The sequence below is a fragment of the Xiphophorus hellerii genome, chromosome 23, assembly GCF_003331165.1.
Source record: "Xiphophorus hellerii strain 12219 chromosome 23, Xiphophorus_hellerii-4.1, whole genome shotgun sequence".
In the NCBI taxonomy this organism is placed as follows: Eukaryota; Metazoa; Chordata; class Actinopteri; order Cyprinodontiformes; family Poeciliidae; genus Xiphophorus; species Xiphophorus hellerii.
In genome coordinates, this window is record NC_045694.1 from 3,653,265 (window position 1) to 3,678,173 (window position 24,909).

General features: G+C 37.0%; 3 protein-coding genes across 4 annotated transcripts; all 3 read right to left on the minus strand.

The window, feature by feature from the left end:
* Positions 1-307: 307 nt before the first annotated feature.
* On the minus strand, positions 308-3,787 carry ccna2 (cyclin A2). Its single transcript, XM_032555698.1, has 8 exons — positions 3,190-3,787; positions 2,554-2,803; positions 2,377-2,483; positions 2,084-2,307; positions 1,801-2,005; positions 1,388-1,501; positions 949-1,082; positions 308-869 (listed from the first exon to the last, which is right to left on the minus strand). Exons 1-8 carry the CDS (start codon positions 3,400-3,402, stop codon positions 818-820), a joined length of 1,299 nt encoding a protein of 432 aa, XP_032411589.1. The 5' UTR covers positions 3,403-3,787; the 3' UTR covers positions 308-817.
* A 1,403-nt stretch (positions 3,788-5,190) lies between these two features.
* Positions 5,191-14,046, minus strand: bbs7 (Bardet-Biedl syndrome 7). Its single transcript, XM_032555030.1, has 19 exons — positions 13,595-14,046; positions 13,425-13,490; positions 12,327-12,389; positions 12,065-12,240; positions 11,774-11,960; positions 11,505-11,577; positions 11,315-11,422; positions 10,104-10,234; positions 9,655-9,739; positions 9,447-9,549; positions 9,143-9,335; positions 8,955-9,029; positions 8,794-8,862; positions 7,192-7,331; positions 6,879-7,043; positions 6,349-6,458; positions 6,151-6,254; positions 5,945-6,068; positions 5,191-5,843 (listed from the first exon to the last, which is right to left on the minus strand). The coding sequence occupies exons 1-19, from the start codon at positions 13,628-13,630 to the stop codon at positions 5,710-5,712; spliced, it is 2,142 nt and encodes a 713-aa protein (XP_032410921.1). The 5' UTR covers positions 13,631-14,046; the 3' UTR covers positions 5,191-5,709.
* A 988-nt stretch (positions 14,047-15,034) lies between these two features.
* Positions 15,035-24,300, minus strand: tmem33 (transmembrane protein 33). Of its 2 annotated transcripts, none has more exons than XM_032555031.1 (8): positions 24,187-24,300; positions 23,460-23,526; positions 21,872-21,966; positions 21,589-21,776; positions 21,313-21,380; positions 20,918-21,051; positions 20,080-20,163; positions 15,035-15,937 (listed from the first exon to the last, which is right to left on the minus strand). In XM_032555031.1, the coding sequence occupies exons 2-8, from the start codon at positions 23,505-23,507 to the stop codon at positions 15,808-15,810; spliced, it is 747 nt and encodes a 248-aa protein (XP_032410922.1). In that variant the 5' UTR covers positions 23,508-23,526; positions 24,187-24,300; the 3' UTR covers positions 15,035-15,807. The 2 variants fall into 2 exon arrangements, with proteins under 2 accessions (XP_032410922.1, XP_032410923.1); XM_032555032.1 differs by having other exon boundaries at positions 24,088-24,188.
* Between the last annotated feature and the right edge of the window lie 609 nt (positions 24,301-24,909).

Genomic DNA, 24,909 nt, shown 5'->3' on the forward strand with positions numbered 1-24,909 from the left:
GATATTGAAATGCACTACATCTCCCTTTAATTGTATGGCTCGTTTTACTTGCAAAACAAAATCGGGTCTTAGTTTCATTTTACTTTCCAGTTAAAATCAAGCTCTGTTGGGCTCAATACTGAGTCCACAAGCCAGTACGTTACATTAATTTCATAGAGTCATTAACCCGACCACTAGGACAGACTTAAGTCTTTCCAGTTTCATGGCTGTAGGTAGTTTCATATCTAGTCATGTAATTCAAGACCTAAATGTATCCTCTGCTGCCCCCATGAGGTCAACACTATAAAGATGCTTCAAACAGGTCATACATAGCTTAAACGGGTTTTATTTACAAGAGCCATATTTTACATGTCATAGGATGCCACAAAAATGCTGCCATTTTAAGACACTGTTGCAATGAGAGATGACTCATTAAGAGACAAACACTTTAATCTGTATCCCATGAGGTCAAATGCTTTACACCTTAGAAAACTGTAGAATGTAGCAACTGCTTAGAAAAGAAAAACAGTCTGGGTTCTGGTACATTGCACGGCCCAGTATTTTAACACTGAAGGCCAAAGTAGCATTAACAGTGTTTTAAACTTCACCATTTTGTCTTATTGGAAATACACATTAAAACTTCTTGATTAGCCAAAAACTGACATGTGGCATGAACATTGGGATTCAGAGTATTAAAAAAATATTAAAACCTCTAAAATATCTAGCACTACTCCAAAAAGAGCAGGGCGTAATAGAAAATGTTGCACATCATTTACAAAAAAAAAAATAATAAAAAATAAAAGTGACTGGAGGTATGCCTCTACATTAGAGGAAGAAGTCAGTTCAACATCAGTTTGGTTGGTGGACTGATACTGGAGACTTCAAGGTATCTGGAAAACAAAAAAAAAAAAAAAGATTAACAGTGTCAAGTCACAGAATCAAGTTTTGAGATTAATGCCAACCGCTTACTTTGAGCCCTTATACTTTTCCCGGACGGACTGCTGGGCATGCTGTGCAGCACCAACATGGATTCGGTGGAGATCCTCAACGCATGGCATAAGATCCTCCAGGGTGTAACCACTCATCTCTACCAGAGACTTTGGCTGAGGAGGGAAATAAATGTCACTTACAGCCTACTGCAAGAATCCATGCAACAGAAAAGCATGTTCAAGTACAGAACGTGGTTCAGTCTGATCCAAACCAGAAAAAGCCAATATGTTCTAATTAAGATCTCATCCCAAGACTAGGAAAATGCATCCATGTTAAGGGAATTTGGCAGTGAATTGTTCAATCTGTAAGATTAAGTGGAACATCGCTAGATATGTTTACTTTGAACAAGGAGGGGAATAAATAAAAAAAAACAAGTTTTATAGCTCTAAAGGGCTATAAAACCTTTTTTGGGACTTACCCATGAGCTGCCAGTCACCGTATTGTTGGCCAGGACGTAAGCAGCAGCAGCCATCTGTGATGGCAAGTATTTCAAGAAGGGATCCGAGTCGACAAGGCTGAGCTCCCCAAGGTACTAGGAACAAATGCAGTTTTACGAGTTAAATATGCCTGTAGAGCCAGTTTAGGCCAATGTTTCGCAATTCCAGTCCTCCCGCACCCCTGCCCTGCATGTTTTAGGCATTTCCCTTCTGCCACATATGGATTGAATATTTTGGTGATTAACAGGCTTCTGCAGTACTTGATGGTGATGCAATCATTTGTATTGGCTGTTCTGGAATAAAGGCACATCTAAAACATGCAGAGCAGGGGAGCCCAAGGACTGGATTTGAGAAGAACTGGTTTAGGCTTAGGTGAATAACTTCTGATACTCACCATGGCCAGGCTTTCCACCTGCTTGGTAACAGCATGATGGTAGAAGTATTGTGTGAGAAACTGGCTTATTGTTGGAGCAGCCAGATCAAAGGAGAGCACTTTAAGCACCAGATGCTCCATTCGCAACACTTGCTTCTTTGTGTAGGTGTCATCTGTGATATAAACGAACTCAGCCACCTCAGGAGGGTAGATCTCTTCAAATTTCCTGTATTAAACAATCACTTTTACACCGGGACAGAAGTGCACCTTGTTGGATAAAGAGAGGTCGTAAATGGGTACATACGAAGCCAGCAGCATGGCAGCAGTCCCAACGAGCTGAAGTTTGCCCCTCAGGACAGACATGGAGGAGAGGAAGCGATCGATGTAGTTGACAGCCAGATAGAGTGTCTCATTCTGAAGCTTGTACTCTTCTCCGACCTCAACCAGCCAGTCCACTAGGATGGCTCTCATGCTGTTTGTGATGTCTGGCTGCTTCTTCATGTACCCTGCTTTAGGTCTGGTTTTCACCTACAGGACAAATATGCACTTTGGTTTAAGTTCAAATACACTAGCATCCAAATAGTAGCCGTTTCTTACCTCCATTTCTCTAAGGTATGTGTGGATTTCAGCTGCATATTCTGGAACTTCGTTCACATTGACTGACTTTTCGTCCCCATCAACCACAGACATGTCCATGGGAGAATCTGGGGAAAGAAACCAATTTGAATGTTCCGAAGACCCAACCGTTGAAAAATTAAGAAATTTCAAACCCACCAAAGCTAACATCCATTGATGATGGGATGTCGATTGTGGCCAGAGGCTGGCGGAGTCGTGCCACAGCATTGCTGATGGTGAGGGGAGATTCTTCCACAGTGGGTTTCAACTTGATGGCTTCAGCCCCCTTGGTTGGAGCTTTATCAGGCTCATCCACGTGGATCTGGAAAGCAGGTTGCCTGGTAGGTGGCTTCTCAATGTTGCTCCTTGCAACATCTTCAGTTTTGCAGAAGAAAGGCTGCGATGATTCCTGGAACAACAACGACTGAATCAGGAAACTCCTCGGACTGAACACGAGAAAAGCATTAGAATTTATAATGATGTTGCATTTTACAAATTTATTTAGTTACTGATGGCGGGAGCAAGCTCTGGGAAATGTATACTGCTTTAACTGGCTCCAAGACGAGGAAAACTGTTATGCTTGGTGACATAAAAATGGCGGACAACTAGGCCAAATGAAAGCCAAGGCTAAATTGAACCTTAAATATGGATCGATTAAGGCAGTCCAACAGGAGCCACTTCATCTGCATGCGATTCTTTGAAGACTTGTAGGAATTTTAAGTTTTACTGTATTCAGAGCATGCAAGCAGCTATTAGCTTTAGCTAACCACACGGGCCGGTTTACAGCACTGTTACCTGCTTTACGCCGCGCTGGTTCTGGACTTTGCTCCTGTGGTTGTTCTGCAGGGCTCCCAGGACGGTTCTGTTGGCAGCTTGCTTCGGAGGAAGATTTTCCAGGTTGTCGTTGGCTGCAGCTCTGTGTTTGAGTGAGCCTCTGAGCCGTGTTAGCATGTTCTCCTGGTTGTGATTCTCGCTAGCCGCGCTTCCTCGTCTGTTAGCTGCTGCCATGTTTCCCCCTCAAACAGCACCCCCAAAAAACTGATACTCTTCTGTTAAAACTGCTCAGATAAATCGCGTTGATCTTTCAGTGACAAGAAATCGTGTACGAGCAGTTACTGTAGAGACTAAACAGTCGTTTCTAATCAAAACTTAACTGTTGAGATGGCAACTACACTTAGAACTGAGGCGCTAAAAGCAAAACAAACAAAAACAGAAAGCGCATATACGGCAGGAGCCTTGCTAAAGAAAAAAAAACTGCGCTAAGTTGTCATTTTAAGCGGTCTGAAAGTTGTACCAACCTGCAGAAAAAGCAGCTGCGCTCAGATCTATTTACAGATAAGCATGAAGGGGACGCAAGATTGTCCCAGTTCAAGTAGCCCGCGATGATTGAAACGGACCAATCAGAAGAGAAAGAGCGATTCACGTTGTACTTCTACGGCGGCCGAGACAGTGCAATATTGCTTTGATTGCAAATTCAAAACCGGTTTGAAACAAAGATCACCCTCAAGAGAAACGTTACATGGCTTTAACGACTGTTTCAGTTCAGAAAACACACACAAACAGCTGTATTTTACTTGAGATGCTGTTAAACATTTAGGATTTTACGTTTCCTGAAAAGTTTAAAGAGTTTTAGTCTGCCTGAAAATAAAAGACTTGCATTGCTGAAAAAAAAAATCATTTGACAGAAACAATTTGTAAAGTCAATACTATCGGAGGTTCATACATCATTTAATTTGAAACTGAATGATTTCAACTGTATATATGTTCATTAACTTTTGTCAGTGTTAGAAAACAAGAATATTAGTGTATATATATATATATATATATATATATATATATATATATATATATATATATATATATATATATATATATATATACACTAATATTCTTGTGTATATTAGTGTACACAAGAATACACTAATCTTGTGTATATAAGATATATACACAAGATTAGTGTGTATATATCTTATATATATATATATATATATATATATATATATATATATATATATATATATATATATATATATATATGTTGTAACTCATTTTACTCAAGTTACTTTCAAAGAGTTGTAGAAACTGGTGGCGATGTATTACACCAGTGATGAAGAAAACCTCTGACTGAAGACATTTTACTGTTGTATGACAGTCTCATGAAGAGGAAGGTCATTATTGTCTGTAATTTTCTCAAGAATTCTTCTTAGCGCCATCATTTCCAGAGGTTCAATAGTCCCTTTATCTTCTTTATCACCTTGCCAAGCCTTCTTGAGTCCCCATCTGATACCCCAACATATAAGAATAGGAGAGATTTTATACTCTCCATAATAGATTTATATAAGATATGCAGCTCTTTTTTCAAACACTGAAGGATTTCATCTTCCTGAAGAAGTACAATCAGTCTGTCCTTTCTTGTAGGCAGCTTTACGGTCCAGTCTGTTGTCCAGGTGAACACCGAGATCAGTTTTCTCTTCCACCACCTCCAATTCTCCCATAATGGAAATAGAGTTTGATGTTATCCTTATGGTTATTGCAATTATTTAAATTTAAAAAAACTTTCAACCTATTGGCAATTTCTCCGGCTGTTCATGTGACCAGATAGTATTTAACTAATTTAATTAAACATTTCTTAAGAAATTGCACCTTTGTTGTGGATTTGCTCTACGTTACACTGGTTATTTAAATTGTCAAGACTGAACCATCCGTTTTGCTTTTAAATGGGGTTTTTTATTAGAGTTTTTCTCAACCCCCAAATATATATATGTATATATATATACACACACACACACACACAAATAGCTGTTATGGGAAATGTTTGTTATTTCATTATAAATGAAATGAGTCAGAAAAACTTAGTCCAAGGGACAGTGGCCATAGGTCTGTAGATAGATTAAATCAGTCCCCCTGATTAAATATGTAGATAGATTTAATCAGTATGGGGACTGATTAAATCTGTCCCCAAAAACAATATTCATGTCAGATCTGATGTTTTGGAAACATTTCAAAAGCAAATTCTCTATAAATGGTAAAACTGAATTCAAGGATTTTTGTAACATTTTCATTTAGCCTCAATTAAAAGACAGCCATTATTCAATTAAACATACATTATTATTTAAGCAATATCAAAAGATTGAATATTTTATTATTCTGCAATATTAATATTATATTTATAAATAGTTTCTAAATACAATAAAATACCATAATTTGAAACAACATAAACATCAGTGTTGGATAATTACCATTCTGTGATGTGATTACAGGACAAAGCAGCCCAGAGATAAAACAGAAAAATATAAATTTCTGGTTTGTTTGACTTCATGGTTCACTGAAAAAGTCTAACAGTGAATTTAAGTCATAATGGTCAAGTATCTGCAGCATTGATGACACTTTTGTTCTCACATTCTTGCCCTTGAACTTGAATTTGTCAATAAGAAGATCAGTGATCATCCCTGCAAGAAAGATAAGCACAGATCAGGTTACTCCAATCCAAATGACTTACAACATTCAAATTTCCTTAAAAATCAGTTTCATAGTGACTCCTAGACTTTACCATAGAGCCTATCAAGGTGTGCTGGCTGCTTCTTGTACTCCTCCAGAAGATTGGCAGACTCGTCCAAGATGCTGCGGTACTCTGGTATTAGGAAATCAGCATTCCCCTCATGTACCTGGAGCTCCTTACGATTATAGAAGAAAGGAAGGAGAACCAGGTTATGCATGAGCCCTGACACAATGTGTTCCCATTTAACCAAAACTTACTTTGAGAGCATCGATAAGCTGAACTTTCTTTGCCAACAGTAGCTGGTACTCCAGTTTTGGATGGATCATCCGGAGAGTATGACTGACTGAGTCGTCATTTATATCTAGAAGATACACAACAAATGGGTTTCTTTTCTCCTGTATAAATCAAAGCAAAACCACATCAGTGTAAAATTCAGAGATACGCAGTAGACCTACCGTATGAAATATTTAGATTTATTTTCTTTTTGGTCGCCTCTTTAGAGAGAACATCTCTGAGGATAGAGATGGTAGAAATGTTGTCTGACTTAAAGTGACCCTCCCCTTTGCTGAAAGATAAATCAGACAATTGAAAAAACATACCTAAAAGAAATTGTAAAACCCAGGAGAAAATTTCAAATTTAGTTGTACATTTTTAAAATGTGCAACTAAACAAGGTTTTATGTTGTCCTCTAAGCCTCAGAGACCACATGAACAGAACTTTTAAGATAACAGTTGTGAGCTTAGATATTATTTTATCAGTCAAATCAAAGCACTTTTCTCTGCAAAGTGCCAAAGTGAAAAGATGTTCATTATTATTCAATTTCAAAAAGTACTCTTAGAATGCAGAGAGAGAGCTTTTTATTAATATTTTAACATTTGCTAATGGGTTTTATAAATATATTCTGTGACAACTGGTCTTTTGAGGATATTTGATATGACACTCCTGAACAAAACTAAAGTTGTTTTTAGTATGTTCCCGAGTTTACCAGTATGTGGCTTCAATCTGTGTGCCGAGGAACGTGTTGTGGAAGTAGAAGGTCACACTCTCCCCTGCAGGCGTTTTTTCAGGCACCTCTGGCAAACAGAAAACCACCCAGGAATGAATTTCAGCAAAACTGAACTGCCCCACCAGACTGAGTTGGTTCATTGGCCTGAAACAGAAATGGACAGAGATCATCTACAATGTAGTTGATATAACTGGAAGTTGACTTCTAACTAAATGTCTACTCATTACTGTATACCAGCTTTTTTATATTCAAGCAGTCAAATTGTTATTTGATGCTTACATGAAGCCCTTACCTGTCTGGGTCTATGCTGTGTGTCCGCTGGTGTAGAGAAAGCGGTTTGATCTGATACTGTCGAACCTGGCAGGTCTTAGGCTGCAGCCTGGGTGTAATGTAAGCCTGCAGGGTCCCATACTGTCCCTCAATGGATCTCACCTGGTTGTGGATAAAACTGATTATTTATTTGCCACATCTTATACAGAACAAGATTTAAGCTCATCAAGTAGACAGGGTAGTCATTTTTCCCCAGCATTCATATAAACCTGCACTGTAGTGACTATTTGTCCAAAACTCAAATTCAACTTAAAGGTGATTAAAGCAAAAGGTGAATTCAACTCCAATAGTCACCTGATGCACCGTGTATTCTGGCTTACGCAGTCCAAAAGATCAAAAAGAGTCAAAATGCAGTTCTTTGTTTGTTTTATTCCACTGTTCAGACAAAACAAGTTACAGTCTTCACAGGATTCTGCTACTTCTCCTGCTCTGATTCCTGCCCCTGTTCTTTGACTGATTGACTGGCAGACTGACAACTGATGACAAACTGGCTGACTGGTAAAAAAACCCATCAGACCACACACATGCATAATCAGCTACCTAAGACCTACCTATTTATACCGTGAAACACCCACATCCCAAACTGAAATTAATTAACTAATTAAGTGAATTACTAACCAATTTTAAATAACAAATTAAACAAAAAATCTAATTATAAATCAACTAGAAAATAAGCAAAAAATAAAAATCAACTAAATAATCTAAATTCTAAGATTTAAGTGAAAAGGGAGAAATAGCTCCGACACTGCAGAGACTTCACATTTGAAGAATTAACCAAGCAGTGATACAACAGAAAGTAAAATACCAACTATAGTTGCACAATGTGTTGCAAAAGTGTTCCTACACCTTTAAGCTTTTTCATATTTTGTTGGGTTATAACCATAAACTTCAGTGTATTTAATTAGAATTTTTCATGACCCAAGCAAAAGTACTCCATAAATGTGAAGGACAAGAAAAATGATACCTATTTTCTTACATTTTAACTAATAAAAATATGTATTCAGCCTTAATTTAATCTTATCAAAATTCATGCTGTTCTGTGAAACCCCTAAGGTTTGTTAGCGCTCATTAGTGAACAAACAGCATCATGGAAATCAAACTGAGAATCTGTGGAAAGACTTTCAAGTAGATGTTCACAGATGCTCTCTAACCAATTTAACTGAGCCTGAATTGTTTTCACAAAGAAGAATGGGGAAAAACATCAGTGTGTAGATGAGAAAGGCTGTTAAAGATCTACAGCTGTAATGGCAGTGACCAGATATTCTACAAAATTTTGACCCAGAAGGGTTTAATATAGATGCACATCACTCTTTGTCCATTTCTGGTTTTTATTTGTTAAAAAAAACTGCATAAGCTTCTTTCCATGTCACAATCATGCACCGCTTTGTGTTAGCCTACAATAGTGTGGTACTGCAATGTTAAAAAAAAAAAAAAAAAATATAGGAAGGTTTAAGGGTTAATAATACCTTTGCAAACCATTGTACAAACCTAAGAGCTCCATTAGCGGTGAGTTGTAATAAAGAAAACCCTACATGCCTTCACTCGGAGTTAATTTAATAGTTACCTTAAGCTCAAGTCTGGTTGTATTAGCTTGACATCTGTATGTGGCCAGGAGGAAGTTTCCATTAGGTTGCTGGAAACACATATTCAGTCAGGGCTGTAAGAGCACAGCAGGTTTATGCTTTATCCAGGCTTAATGTATACAGACTGATTTAGACAGCTCACCTGTGAGTCGCATTCACTGAAACTGACAACGGCTGAGTTCTTATCTACATCCAGCAGGTCTATGGGGACATCACTCTGAGAAAATAAAAAGATTGAAGTTATAGTCTGCTTCTTAGATAATACGATTAAAAATAAAGAATGTTATTTATATCAGCAGCAAATAACTGCTGATGCCTGCAAGAGGATGCCTGCAAGAGTAGGTTATCGATGGCCGTCGGCACTTCCAGAGTGAGACTGTAGCTGGCGTCATCCTGGCAGAGCGTGAACTTGTCATTGATGCTGAAAACAGGCACAGCAGAGACGGCTGTGCTGGACTGACTGGACTGTTGGTATTGCTCACGCCCCTGAAGAACTTTAACCTGCAGCTGCTCGAGCTCTGCACTAAAAGGCAACGATATGACTCAGAAACAAATTTATGCCGAAAACCCAAATTTAATTGGAACGCAGAAGGTAAAATGAGAAGCTCAGACAAATGGATAATTGTGCTCATACCTGAGTGCTTCTATTTTAGACTGGGTCTCCTTGCTCAATCTGACTTCGTCTCCTTGTACAGCCTCGGCCCTCTGGGGTTCAGAGGTCAGCCCAGTCACCCATCCTGAAGATATAATCCGCATTCAAGGATACAACTATTAGAAAAATCTAAGTTTGAGACCATTTTTATAATTTCTTTAATTTCTAAAGGTAAATCACATCTCTTAACCTGTATAGGTGGCAGTTAAGACCTCATCATACGACTCTTTCCCCACACAGCCCCCTTGGATGGAGGTCACACTCTCTGTCAACACCTGAAAGGAGAAGAAATTTCATCTTTAATTAAAAAATCAGCCAGCATTTTAAAGCAAAGTTAAAGTATGCCCGTGGAGGCAATCAGCTCATAAATATAGGCTGGACTGGCAAGTTTTTATAGTGTTTCCCTGCAAGCATACATGACGGGACATTATACTGGGAGTGAATGTATGCATTAATCCAAAGGTCATAAACAGCTTTAGGATTGAAAACTAAACTTAAAACATATTGGCAACATGCAGGCCACCTGACCGATAATGTGGTCAAGCAGCTTTTAATTGTGATAACTGTTTGCCACTATTAATGAAGAAAATCAAACTAGAACGGGTAAAGACATTTCCGTCATGCCAAACAAAATCTCACATGTTCAAAGCGTAACGTAGGCTCTCTGGAGCTGTCAAAACCATAGACTTCAACTGTCCCATCGTCCCTGCCCACCAGGATGTCATTCACACCATCGCCAATGATGTCATAAGTGTCAATGCAAAGAATTCCTGATGGAAGAAAGAAAAGAGTTTTGGTGCTTTGAGACCAAAACTCAAGACACAATGGGTCATGCCGTGAATTTTTTAAAACGAAATACTTAATAAAACATTGTGCACGATATCATAGTTCAGTTTAGAAGTCTACACACACTAATAATTGCCTTATATATTAATTTGGAAAATTAAACTGAAAAACAAAATCTGGGTGAACTAGTTTCAATTTATTGTAAATTTCCCATAATCCACACAAAGTTCAAATACAGACAGCCTTTGAACTGAACTCCCACATCCCCATTAATATATATATGCATTCACATGCATATTTGACCACCCTCCTTGTTAGAATGGCATCGTTTAGATTTGAGTATTTAAACTGTTTGTCTGTCTGGCACAGACTCAGATTTAACGTATTTTTGCATGTATTATTGCGCATTTTACCAATAGTGGGCTGAAAAAAAACACCCTCAGCATGATGCTACCATCACCATGCCTGGAAGCTGGTACAGTGTTATGTTTGAAGGTTTTGCTGCACTATTATGCCAACCGCTTATAGTTCATGGAAGTCTTGAGCCTTCATGCTTCCTAGTTGTTCCTAAACATCCTAAAACCAAACACATCAAAACTGATTTTAGAATAAATGAAGCAGGAAAGCATTAAGATTCAACCATATTAAAAATGTACTGGCTCTGTTTAAAAGCTGATACAAGGCTTGCTATTTCTCCCAAGAAGGATGGTGAATTAATTATCTGGAAAAAGTTATGCTACAAGCTTATTGTTGACTGGAAAAAACATGCTAAGGGAGACTTAACCAAAAATTACAGGAAATGTGTATATATACAGTACAGACCAAAAGTTTGGACACACTTTCTCACACACTGTGCTTGTATGTGTAACTTTAAACATTTGTGGATTAAAGAAAATTCACAATAAATACAAACTACTTCACCTAATTCTTGTTTTCAAAACTTACTGAAGCTGCATGGAAAATGAACAGTTAAAATAAATAATTAAAAATCCTAAATTAATATTGCTATTATGCCAATAATTAGTGTATGTTTAACTTTTGATCAGCTCTATTTTGAACTATACCTCCTTTCCTTTTTTCATTTCCAATCTCCCATTTGGTTGCAGCATCACAGTCACCAATCTGAACCAGTCCAATTTTTCCATCAGTGGTTCCATACAGGACTTCCTCTCCTGAAGGAAAACACGAAGTGTTCAAGTGAAACTGTGGGAGAATTTATAATTTAAATAAACTAAAGACAAGAAGCTGACTTGCCTCCATCTTTATTAAAAAGTTCCAGAACAGATGGAGGGCCGGGAACTTCAATATCATAAGATAGTTCAGATCCCTGAAGATAGAGTTAGAGTAAATCACTGAAGAGAGACCTCATTAGAGTGATGGAACAGCCAATGGATAGAGCAAAAGAGTTTAAAACTGATCAGTTATTTGAATGAAAATAATTTAAACTCTAGATTAGCCACAGGTATGACAACATGAAAGCATCCAGTTAAACAATTTTGTACTTAACTGTAAGTTCGAGTTACCTGTAAGACTCTGAGAACTCGATCTTGGCAAGCTAACACAGGGATGAGGTGAGGAAGCTTTTCTGAGGACATACATGTAATGTCATTAATTTTGTCTCCAGAAAGGAAGTAGTCTTGGTCCTTGCAGTCACAGTAGTGGTTGTAGATGTAACTTGCACAGACAAAAAGGTCAGCTCCTGAGACATGCCTAGGAAAAAACATTGTCATTATCATTCACATAGGTTAAAATCACAACATACTATAAAAGTCAGGCAAACAGAATAAGAAGCAATAAAAGGAGGAGGTTCCTACAAGGCATTAATGCTCTCCGTGAGGTTGGCCTCAAAGGTGAGGAACTGTTTTCCTTTCTTAGTGAATCCTCGAACCTGAGAACCAGAACAGACAAAGATCTTCTCCTGGGGAGTTCCCTCTGCACCTCCAAGGTCCATTCTGGCTACCTTTGCTCCAGGGAGTGTTTTAAACACAGGCTAAAACAGACAGTCATATGTCTTTACAGTAAAAAATGTCTCTTCAGAATGCAACAACAGCTGGATTATATAAAAGATAAGCTCACCACTGCTTCTCCCTTCTTCATCCCAAAGCATGTAACTACACCATCATGATCAGCTATGGCAACCTGAAAAAGAACAAGACACCAACCAGACCAAAAACATGAACTCTTTTATTTGAGTCCATCTCAACAAACCAAATTTTCAGTCATAAAGACTGACTAAATGTTGAGCTGAGGCTACTAAAGTTGATAGAAAGCATAAAACAGCATAATAAAAATTATTTTTGTTTGAGAGAATTTGTTAGTCAAGTCACTTAACATTTACCTAAGAAGAGCCCACACATCCTGGACACGACAGCGTAACAAAGCGCTGTCAGAGATAAATTCCTCCCCCAGGCTGCCCTTCAGATGAACAATTCCCAGTGAGGGTGCACAGATTGATACAATGCATATTTACACTAATTGAACCATGTCTTTCTCTTCTGCATAAACAGAAGATATACTGTATATCATAACTGAAGTCATCCTCCTTCTTTGTGTGATTTGGAAAATGGTTCAGACATAAAATTTGGCTAAAATCAAGAGGGATGTGTCCGTCATTTACAGAAAACAGAAAACTTGAATCTTCAGAGTCTGTTACAAGTAGCCTGTCCAACAAAAACACAATTTGTTCATATTACCTTTGATAAGTCTGTTAAAAATAGCAAAGATGTCAGACCAGAAAAGACTAAAGAGGTGGTCAGAAAAAGGACTATTATCAGAAAATCTGTCATACAGCAAATTTATTAACCTCAAACGTTATAACGCATGTTTCAGGTCGCGTGTTAAGTGTGCTGTATTTTCCTTACTCCTTATGGAATTTATTTTCTTCAAGAAATAAGGGATCATGTTAATTACTTCTCTGTATTAATAGTTTACATTTGGCAACATTTTAAAGAGATCAGTGTCACTTTTATTCACAGGAGACACAACTTGACTTACAAAACTCCACAGACCGAAAGTAAGAAAACTGCCAAAGTCCAAATAAATTTATTTAATAAAAAGTAACAATAATAATATAAGATTTAACTAACTAAATGTATTAAAATTTGGTCACATTTAAAGGGAAATTGTTTTTAAAGGTTTCTAATTACATGTGACAGTGGTGTTCGGTAATAATACCTTTTGGGTTGATTTTTTTCCCAACGCTGGAAGTAACCTCATAGTTTTCTGGGATGTCACACCAACCTAGAGCAGACATGTAACATAACATTGATTAATTTTAGTTCAGCAGCAACTAAAACTACTCTAAATCTAGAAAGGCAAAAACAGCGACTATTAAATGGTGTTACCTGAGTATAATCGAGTCTATGTAGGTGGAGCTCCATCTTCTTTTAATTTCAAAGTCGTTTAGATAATATCCCAGCTATGTTTTTCGACCAAGAAAACTGTCTGCTTGATTCCTAAAGGTTGTTCAGATTGCTTCTTTCAAGATGAATAAAAAGAGAACGAAGAAGCCATTCAAGGTTGGGACTACTTTCAGCGAAGAGATTAGCTCGACGTGCTAACGTTAGCTAGCAAGCTAATTGACTAACACGATTAAATCAGCCGCCATCTGTCTCCGTCAGTGAGCACAAACTAACTATAAAGACACAGAATGAACAACATAAAACAACCGACGATAAACAATATCTCTGTTTGCGATAAATGTGAGATTAGGCCCCGTCTAACGACAAAAATTGAAGATAAATCTTCCACGGCGAACTGTATAATCAAACTCCCGTTGCCACGGTAACATTGACTTCCTTTCTCCAAGCTACGATTTCATTGGATAAAAGCAGAGCGGGGAGCTTGACCCCGCATACTGATTGGTTGCAGTCTCTTTGTGTTTGAATCCAGCTTTTACATGTCACCTGAGGGTTTCTGTAGGATCAAGACCTTAATCATGTGTACGTTGAACAACCTTACAACAAAAGTTAAAATTGAACAGTCTAATCTAAGTCATTTTTAATTTGAACTTTTTTGACATGAGGACAGCAAGTCTTGACTGCTGCTGAGTGGCCCAAAGTCCTATTTTCAAATTCAAGAAAACTAATTAAGAAATTAATTTCATATGAAAATCAAGATAGTTTGGATACATAATTTGGGGACATGGAAGCCTCGTTGCTTTATATTAAGAGAGAAATGTTCAAATTCGGGGATGAAAGGAAATTTTAGATATTCTTGCTGCCCTCTGCTGACAAAAATCATTGATGCGTATTTCATTTGCTAGCAGAGATTGGCACAAGTCTGCTCATTATGCTAAACTACCAACTCCTGGTGTAATGACCATGTATCTGTACTTGGTTAGGCACCAATCTGACCTGACCAAAATCATAGTAAATCTATGCTGAAAGAGGAAAGCCAACAATGCCATTACAGAAATCAAGGCTTCCTTAACTCCTCAGTTAATTGTCCAGCAATTCTGCAACAATTCTGTTTTTTGTTCTAAAGTACTGTGCAATATTAAACATTTTTGAAAACCTGAGTGTTGGGTTTAATTGGGTGCAGGTTATGACAATCAAAAATTATTGAATAAAATGCTTAAAATATAGCGTAATTAATCTACATAATAGATGAGTAACATTTTGGATTAGAAGGGGAACGATTTTTCAATATTTTAATTTACTGGAAAACAAACTGCATATTCTATGTATAGAAACTCTTAGAATAAGAAATGCAGTGTGTTTTAGTCACTGATTAAAATCTCCTGGTCATTAAGTTGAGAAGTTAATGCAATTCAAAATAGTTCATATTTTAGAGATTTTTTTAAGAGATAACTTTATTCTTGTCATAAAAATGTGGTGTCTTCTTAGGTATAGAAGCACATAAAATGTAAAGAAAACAGGCATTGAGGAGGAAACCTACTGCAACATCATTGAGTTAAAAAAGTTCAGAGCTGTGATAAAAATTGAGAAACAATGTAAGGATGACATGCATTGTGCAAATTATATCATACATAACTCTGACAGCAAAAACTGTGGTACCATAAAATATTCTTAAAAATACAGCAGATATCTTCTCAGCTACACATCCATCAGACAACCTAGCAAAATAATTATGGATACTAATGAAACGTATTTGACGGCATAGAAGGAAAACGTTGAAGGTGAGGCATTCAGACATTTCATAATTATTGACAAAAAAACAAAACAAACATTTCTTTAATAAAAACATATTCATGCTTCAAGTCTCTATAATCTTAGAATGTTATTTTTCCATCACAGAATAAACATTTTTATGAATAAATAATGACATGAAAGAAAATAAACCTGCCAAAACATGCAGAGTGCAGCTGATATCTGCTGTGCTCTGATCAGCCAACAAAAACAGAAATATCACTATTAGATTTCAGTGCTTTACAGGCTTCCCTTCAATATACAGGTAAAAAAGGGAAGTCAGACAGTAAAGTTGACATTCAAAAAAAGGTTTCTTCCACTGATGGCAATGTCTGTCCCCTTCATAATTGTAAGTCACATCGCAAATGGCTGAAAAACTAAAACCGAACAACATCTTCGTAGTCTAATCAGACCCCTGTGGGGGCGAGGCGGCTGATAAAGGCGATGCTGCTGAGGCACATCCTCCTCAAAAAAGCAGGACAAGAAGGCTTCATGATGAAGTGCTCCAGAAGAATTCGTAGCTCAGTGAACAAGGTGCTACAGAGGGAAAACCATGTTAGAATAATAAATCTGAAATGTGTCACTACAGAAAAACAAATGACTAAATATTCCTCCTTAGTTGAGGTTGGTGGTATATTTACAGTGGGGAGAACAAGTATTTGATACACTGTTGATTTTTCAGGTTTTCCCACTTGCAAAGCATGTAGAAGACTGTAATTTTTATCATAGCTACTCTTCAACTGTGAGTGATGGTATCTAAAACAAAAATCCAGAAAAATACAATGTATGATTTTTAAATAATTAATTTCCATTTTATTGTGTGAAATAAGTATTTGATCATCTATCAACCAGTAAGAATGTTGGCTCTCACAGACATGTTAGTTCTTCTTTAAGAAGCCCTCCTGTTCTCCACTCATTACCTGTATTAATTGCACCTGTTTGAACTTGTTACCTGTATAAAAGACACCTGTCCACACACTCAATCAATCAGACTCCAGCATCTCCACAATGCCCAAGACCAGAGAGCTGTGTAAGGACATCAGGGATAAAATTGTAGACCTGCAGAAGGCTGGGATGGGCTACAGGACAATAGGCAAGCAGCTTGGTGAGAAGGCAACAACAGTTGGTGCAATTATTAGAAAATGGAAGAAATACAAAATAACGGAAAATCTCCCTCGGTCTGGGGCGCCATGCAAGATCTCACCTCGTGGAGCATCATTGATCTTGAGGAAGGTGAGGAATGAGCCCAGAACTACACGGCAGGACCTGGTCAATGACCTGAATAGAGCTGGGACCACAGTCTCAAAGAAAACAATCAGTAACACTCTACGCCGTCAAGGATTAAAATCCTGCAGTGCACGCAAGGTGCCCTTCCTCAAGCCAGCGCATGTCAAAGCCCGTCTGATGTTTGCAAATGACCATCTGAATGATCCAGAGGAGGAATGGGAGAAGGTCATGTGGTCTGATGAGACAAAAATAGAACTTTTTGGTTTAAACTCCACTCGTCATGTTTGGAGGAAGAAGAATGATGAGTACAACCCCAAGAACACCATCCCAACCGTGAAGCATGGCGGTGGAAGCATCATTCTTTGGGGATGCTTTTCTGCAAAGGGGACAGGACGACTGCACCATATTGTGGGAAGGATGGATGGGGCCATGTATCGTGAGATTTTGGCCAACAACCTCCTTCCCTCAGTAAGAGCACTGAAGATGGGTCGTGGCTGGGTCTTCCAGCATGATAACGACCCAAAACACACAGCCAGGGCAACTAAAGAGTGGCTCCGTAGGAAACATCTTAAGGTCCTGGAGTGGCCTAGCCAGTCTCCAGACCTGAATCCAATAGAAAATCTTTGGAGGGAGCTTAAAGTCCGTGTGGCCCAGCGACAGCCCCGAAACCTGAAGGCTCTGGAGGAGATCTGTATGGAGGAGTGGGCCAAAATCCCTGCTGCAGTGTGTGCAAACCTGGTCAAGAACTACAGGAAACGTCTGATCTCTGTAATTGCAAACAAAGGTTTCTGTACCAAATATTAAGTTTCGTTTTTCTGGTGTATCAAATACTTATTTCACACAATAAAATGGAAATTAATTATTTAAAAATCATACATTGTATTTTTCTGGATTTTTGTTTTAGATTCCATCACTCACAGTTGAAGAGTAGCTATGATAAAAATTACAGTCTTCTACATGCTTTGCAAGTGGGAAAACCTGAAAAATCAACAGTGTATCAAATACTTGTTCTCCCCACTGTATTTACATTGCAAAGCAGCTCAGACACCATCAAAAAATATTGTGTTTTTCTGCTATAAATGTGGTGACAGAGATGTGATGATTCGGCCTTTTTTAACCTGGCCACCTGGCAATAATTGAGTTGACCAAGAATTTCACTCTATGCCAAAGTACTCTAGACAATAATGTGACGCCATCAGCACAGACATTCACTAAACTGGGTCATTAACTGGACAGCAATCTCCAATGCACCTGCAAATCTACCTAAAGCCCTTATAAAGTAATTAATCGATTTGCTGCAACTTGTTGTAAAATCCTGAGGTGGAACCTAAAGAGAGTTGTGCTCAGAAAACCTAAATAATTTGAAGCAAAGTTATATAAAGAAGACAGAGTCATAATGATGTGACAGACTTAAAAAGTAAAAAAAAAAAAAACTCACTAAGTTATTGTTGATAAAGTTTGTTTTGCCACCTATACAATATTTCTAAATGTTTAATTCCCACCATATATATGTTTAGAATCACACAAACTCTATGCAGAGAAGGAATAATCCAATACTTAATTTAAAACAAACACTCTCTCCCTTTCACTGTCGATGGTGTTTCTGGGGTGAACATGATTGTGAATTTTTGGCAACATCACTACAGCAAGTTATTCACCTGTGTACAGAGTGAACCCTTCCAGGTTGACAAGGTTAGTAGTGTAGAAACTATCAAAACACACGAGGTCTATCAAGCAATTAAAGAACTGTCTGTAAATAAATCTATAAGAATGGCTATAGATTGGCTTATTCAGCTTATTTCAGCTGAACATCTCAAATTTGCCAGCTCAAGGGTCGTCCCTCTTCTTGCCTTGTGTTTCACTGGTTTTATTATGCATGGTTTTATTCCTGAATCCTTGATGAATGTTCTCCTACTTCCTGTGATTAAAAACAAAGCTGGTAAAATTGGCAGCTCTGATAAATATAGGCCTATAGCCCTAGCTAGTACACTGTCTGAAGTCTTTGAACTAACTCTTTTGCCAAAATTTGCAAAGATAGTTATGTCCACTGACAATCAATTTGGGTTCAAGTCCAAACATGGCACTGATATGTGTATATATGGCCTAAAAGAATTACTGAAAAATTATAACAGCAAAAATTCTACAGTTTTTCTGTGCTTTTTAGACGCCACTAAGGCTTTTGATCGTGTAAATCATAGAAAACTATTTTTAAAATTGTGCCAAGCTGGTGTTCCTAAGTATATAGTAAGATGTCTGTCCTACTGGTATGCTAATCAAACGATGCAGGTGAAATGGGAGAACTGTGTGTCTGTGCCTTTCGTGTCGGTAATGGAGTCAGACAAGGAAGCATTTTATCTCCTATGTTGTTTAATTTTTATATGAATGACCTCTCTAAGCAGCTAAACCTGTGGAGAACTGGCTGCATGGTTGGTGATACTATTATTAATCATTTAATGTATGCTGATGACCTAGTGGTTTTTAGTCCAAGTTCAGCTGGTCTTCAGCAGCTGCTTAATGTCTGTTCAGCATATGGTGAATTACTTGATGTAAAATTCAATCCATCAAAAAGTATCATCTTGATCTGTCGCACTAAGGAGGACAAAAATAGAGTATTCCCAAATTTCAAATTGTCTGGGATTTTATTGAATGTCTCAAGTGAAGTAAAATATCTTGGCCATGTGTTGACAGACCGTCTGTCTGATGATGAGGACATTTACCGTCAGGTTCGAATGTTATACGCTCAGGCAAATATCCTTGTCCGTAAGTTTGGATTCTGCTCTGATGAAGTGAAACTGAACTTGTTTAGGTCATATTGTACATCACTGTATACTGCACATTTGTGGTGCAATTTTAAAAAAGCCAGTCTTCAAAGATTGGCTTTGATCATTATAAGCCATCATTATAAGGTGGCTTATAATGATGCACTGAGACTCTTGTTAAATAAACCCAGATGGACCTGTGCCAGTGAACTGTTTGTATCTGCTCGCGTCAGCACTTTGATGGCTGTTTTAAGAAAGCTTATGTATAAATTTATTTGTCGTTTAAACGAGTCTAATAATAGAATTATAATACTGTTGACTAATATCAAATATAGTGCAGTAAAATACTCATCTGTACTCTGGAGACATTGGTATGATTGCCTTCTGAATGGCTAGGAGTCGTTTTTTATTTTTATTGTACTTTTTATTCTTTTATTGTCTTTGCTTTCTTTTGTATGTAATCTGGACTCTGAGTCTGTAATAATAAATCTGATCTGATACTTATTGTATGAACTGTTGGACAATATGCATAAAGGTTATTTGCATAGTTAAAAAGTTTTGGTAAGAAAGTGCAAATAAAATTTACATTTATCCATAACCTATGAGAGTTAGCAGAAATAAATTCACCATATGCACATGAAAAAACACGTTTAGATTTTGTTTTGATATATATTATAATATTTAACACCTTACCGGCAGTAAGGGTTTCTTCTGGATGTGTAGCGCAGCGTGAGGAAGCGGTAGTAGATAAAAGGCAGCAACAAGCTTCCCTGACCACTGTTGAAGACACAATTAACTTCAGTCGCAAGTTTTATACAAGTACATTAGGGTTTATTGTGTCACTTATTTTAAAAAATACCTTACTGTGATAAGAATTTTGATTTCATTTTTATAATAAATTCTACTTTATGATGTCTAGGAACCTCCAAAAGTGACTGTTGTCAGGATTGTTACTTGTACTTTTTCAATCACTGTTGGTTCCTTGAGAATACAAACTAATATAAAAAAATTTCAGAATCTGAATAAATGCAGTTGCTGTGTGCAGCTTTGTGACAAATTACACTTATGTACTGAAGAGCCCCATTTTAAAATGGGAGAGCGCAGAGCAATATTTTTGCTTGTGGGGCTTTGACTCCAGCGACACGCAGTCAGAGTTACAGCTGCATTCAAGAAGACCTAAATTCAAAACCAGCAGGTCATAAAACTCAAACAACATGTAACATCAATTCACAATATGTCATCTTGAGGAACTTTACAAAAAAAGAAGTTATTTCAATCATACATATGTTATGTGTGATTGAAATGTACGAATATGTTTGTCTTAAACTCAAAATTTGAATGGACTCATACATAAAGCATAAATATATTGCACATCAGTGCATTTCCTACCTAAACTGCAATCATAACCAACAGGAACCTGGTATAATGTCATACAGTCTGACATATTACATGAAATATTTATACATATCACTAAGATCAGGTTTTGCTTTGTCTTATGGCAACAATAACATCAGTTAAGTTGGAAACATACCTGAAGAGCATAAAAACAGTGGCCGGCATTAAGAAGATTTCATTGCAAGCAATAAACTTCAGGATGTTCTGCTGATTGGCCGTTAGTCGGTCGAGGAGGTTTCTGATGAACATCAGGCTGCCTGGACCCATAGACTGTAGTTATAAGAAACAAAAGTCAAGCACTGTTGACAAAGCTGTGCAAAAAATTATTTGGGCACAGAGTTTACCTTGAGTTAATACAAAACCAATCACAATTCTAGTTATTACTTTGTATTAGACCTTTTATGAAATTTGCATCTCCAGACAGTAAAAACTCAATTTGACTGCTTCTAATAGCCCATGTCAGCATTCTAGTGTTTGGAAAAAACATTTTTTAGTCATATTAGATGCAGTCGATTAATGATAAATACTCACATCAAGAACTTTCTTTGTGTAGGTGGTTGCATGAAGTAAAGAAAACAAGAAAACTGGGAAGATGCTCACTGAACACAAAGTTAAGGACCAAACTAAAGCTCCTCAGATCACTCAGGAATGTTAATAAATGTATTAAATATAGTGATGTGATATGCTAAAATGGCTTAGATTAATGCAAAATGAACAACTCATTGCAAGTATTATTAAAAATCTAACAATAAAATAACATAATATTGCTGGAAACCTGATATGAAAACCATGTGAAGTGAAGGATACTTGTGATGGGGTAAGAGTTGACCAGGATTAGAGAATACAGCAGGTAATGACAGCTGTCCTCTTGCAGAGCTTGGGCCAAAAACGCTCTGCTGAGCTGAAAGCGTGGAAGTCTCTGGTGTAAACGGAGCGTGCTGGTGAGGGCATTAGCTAACAAAGCTCTTTGATAAAAGTTTGCTGCTGCTTGAGGCCTGAAATCACAAAAAGAGACGGAAAGGTGTTTTAGTGATGCTGGCTTTGTGCTGAAACTGCTGAACTGTGGTATAAAGTGACAAGGTGAACTCACCCCAGAATTGGCAGAATAAACATTACAGAGCAGTAGACTGTGAAGAGACGGGAAAGCCACATCGCTGTTTCCAGCTTACTGCTCATTAAGAATTGCTGTGGGGAATAAACATATGCATGACTTTAAAATAAACACACGTCTGAGATGATTACTGAATGTGATCATCTCAGTAAGATGAATTAATCTCAAAAGAGTAAGAATCCCTTTATTGTCATTGTTCAAGAAAGTACAACTTTTATTTAAAAAAAGACTATAAAGCAAAATTCAGAAGAACTTATGAACAGTTTACATTGTTACAGGTTTCAGTTTTTATCATCACCAGCTTTAGGGATTTATCATAATCAACTTATTGCCCCAGGTGGGAAATTTCACTAAAAAAGGTCTTCCAAAAGAAGCAATGCAACAATCCACATAATACAAAAGCACAAATGTATCAAAAATAAAAGAACTAAAAAATAAGATCACATAGTTATAAAAACTTTTGCACAGGGAACAGAGGAATTTTTGACCCTATTGGTGCTGACTAATTTTCCTCTGTATCTACATCTATTAGTGCTTTTAAATTGTTTTTAATATTTGGTGAGAGGCTTTCAGCTTTTGTTTATCACAATAACCCTCCTTTGGATTTGAGGGTTATTGTGCTATAGAATATTGCACCATGCTGCTTACCAGAATGTATTAATTGGCCAATAATTTGTTCATAAGACTAGCTCCTTACATGTGCATGCATACATTTTAATGATCATATTTTGTGCAGTTGTGGCTCTGCTGTAGAAGAGTTTGCTTATTCTGAGGGTGGATTTCTTTAAACTATATTTCTACCAAAAGCTTCTTTCAATAAGTCTTTCAGCATTTGATTATTACAAAGACACTTAAGGATAAGAAAAATGATCCGTGACAATTAAAATTAAACTACAAAAGAAGAAATCAAAGCTTCTTTTTATTCTCACTAACTTTAACCAACATCTAACTTGGATCTGCAATAGATGTCCAATGCCTGGCTAGCTGACAGGAGCAGTTATCCATTTCTTTCAGCAAGATAGCCTGGGCTAAATTTAGTCCAACAATACTATGTTTTATTTACCTGCAGTTGGGCAGGTCTCCATTTTTTTTTAAATCAACCCAAGAATCTGTACCTATACATAAACAGCCAATTTGACCTATGACAGCATGTTTTGTTATCGCACACAAAAAACTTGGATTTCATTAAAAATTGGAAAGCCATGGTCTTTTAGGATGTAACGACAAAGTTTCATCTAGAACAGAAGGCAGCTGAACGTACATTTGCTTTAAGGCAGAATATCATATTGTACAGCAGCAAATGTCACCTTTTGACTGAATAAAAGTACTATTACAGGTTAATTCACTGACATTTATTACAATCAGAGAAGGCATTAATCGATTGTTTTGACATTTCATAACAAGACCTAAAACGTATTTAGATTTAAAACAATCTTTTCTTACTTTAGTCAAAATACTTCTGTGTTTTCAGTGTAATTTAAACTACCCCAGGATTTCAGTTATTATGTATTGATCTTAATTTTAATATGGCAAAAAGAGAGAGAGAGATAAGAACCAACCAACTCACCACAGGCCCCAGCTGGGGAGGAGGGTTTGCCTGGTTATTGTCTGCCATATTTCAGTGTAAGGTTGCTCTATTGAAAAGAAAAAGTATATACATACATAAAGAAATTCCTTGGAATCAAACCGTGACATTATTTGAAATTATTAATTACCATTTTTAATTGAGCTCATATTTTAAATGATCATTGCTTTTGTATTCTTAAAATTATCAATCATTATACATCACAACCGGCCACTTCTTTTACAAACTGTTAAATATAATTCAATTCAAAGTGACAGCATGTAAAAATGCACACACACATATCTGGGGAGCACACTGAAAGGAAAGGCTATTCGTGGTAATCACCAGGACATAAATAAGAACCAATCACTGCTCATCTCGTTTGATATGCCTTGTGGATGAGCTATCAATCTAGCTAACCGGCCGACATGCCTGTAAATAGTTTCAGTAGTAAAGGTATGAATAAAACAAGCACAAAAATACACCACGTGAGGGCTTCTAAAAATAAAATCTGCCAACAACAAATACCCATTCATCATCTATAGCTAACGTTAGCAGAAGATGGTCTAGAATATTCCGTTGGCTTCGTTGTAAGGTTTCAGCTAACGCTAGGTACCTAGCACCAACTTACCACCGGCAGTCACGTTACTCTGACTACTGAATATTTTTAAGCTGCCCGCGATGGTCAAACATGTTTGGATAGAGCTTAAAAATATATTTTCGATCTTACATGTGGATCTAATAAAGCGGTCACAGCGTCGAATATTTCTGTGTCATTCAGATCTACGCTTGTCACTCCTGTGTGTAGTAAATGATCAGCTGACCTTCTGAAATGATAAAGCAGAGCCACATCTCGCGATATTTTAGTGTCGCGTAGGTAGTTTCATGGTAATTCACAGAACATTGCCCTCTGGTGGTGAACTCTATTACTAGTCAACGCGATCACAGAGTTAACAATACCGGTTCATCTTCAAAATAAAAATCATATTACCTAAAGAATATCTGCTTATTTTATCATTCAGTTAAAAAACGGTACTCATGTACTTTTTTTTACAGTTATATCGGTACACTAAAAAGTATGTCCAATGTAGCCAGTAGCATTCAATAAATTAGAATATTATTGAAAAATTTGTAGTCACTAAGTAAAACACTTTATATATATATTAATTGCACAAAGACTGATGTTTCAAAGCCAATATTTCTGTTCATTATGATGACTTTAATTAATTTAATGATTAATTTCTTGCATTAAATTTAATGCAAGAAAACTTGCAATTAATTTACACCTATTCACACAATAATTGTTTTTAAAATTAATAGAAATTCTCGTATTTCACCCTGAAAAACGGTTCTGATGCATTTTTAAAAGCTTGAAATTAATTCAAAATTCTAGTGAGTGGATGGAAACTGAAATGGTTTTGGGAAAATGTCATTGTGGAAATAAAATATTAAA

Excerpts from the sequence above, each read along its gene's own strand:
- ccna2 (XM_032555698.1), bottom strand. The coding sequence starts at position 3,402 with ATGGCAGCAGCTAACAGACGAGGAAGCGCGGCTAGCGAGAATCACAAC. Across the intron at positions 1,502-1,800 it reads AGGTGGAAAGCCTGGCCATG|TACCTTGGGGAGCTCAGCCT; the intron begins GTGAGTATCAGA and ends ATTTGTTCCTAG. Across the intron at positions 870-948 it reads GAAAAGTATAAGGGCTCAAA|ATACCTTGAAGTCTCCAGTA; the intron begins GTAAGCGGTTGG and ends TTTGTTTTCCAG.
- bbs7 (XM_032555030.1), bottom strand. The coding sequence starts at position 13,630 with ATGGAGCTCCACCTACATAGACTCGATTATACTCAG. Across the intron at positions 10,235-11,314 it reads AAATGAAAAAAGGAAAGGAG|GAATTCTTTGCATTGACACT; the intron begins GTATAGTTCAAA and ends TTCTTCCATCAG. Across the intron at positions 7,332-8,793 it reads CAACCAGACTTGAGCTTAAG|GTGAGATCCATTGAGGGACA; the intron begins GTAACTATTAAA and ends ATCCACAACCAG.
- tmem33 (XM_032555031.1), bottom strand. The coding sequence starts at position 23,507 with ATGGCAGACAATAACCAGGCAAACCCTCCTCCCCAGCTGGGGCCTGTG. Across the intron at positions 21,777-21,871 it reads TTTATTCTGCCAATTCTGGG|GCCTCAAGCAGCAGCAAACT; the intron begins GTGAGTTCACCT and ends TTGTGATTTCAG. Across the intron at positions 21,052-21,312 it reads ACACAAAGAAAGTTCTTGAT|TCTATGGGTCCAGGCAGCCT; the intron begins GTGAGTATTTAT and ends TTATAACTACAG.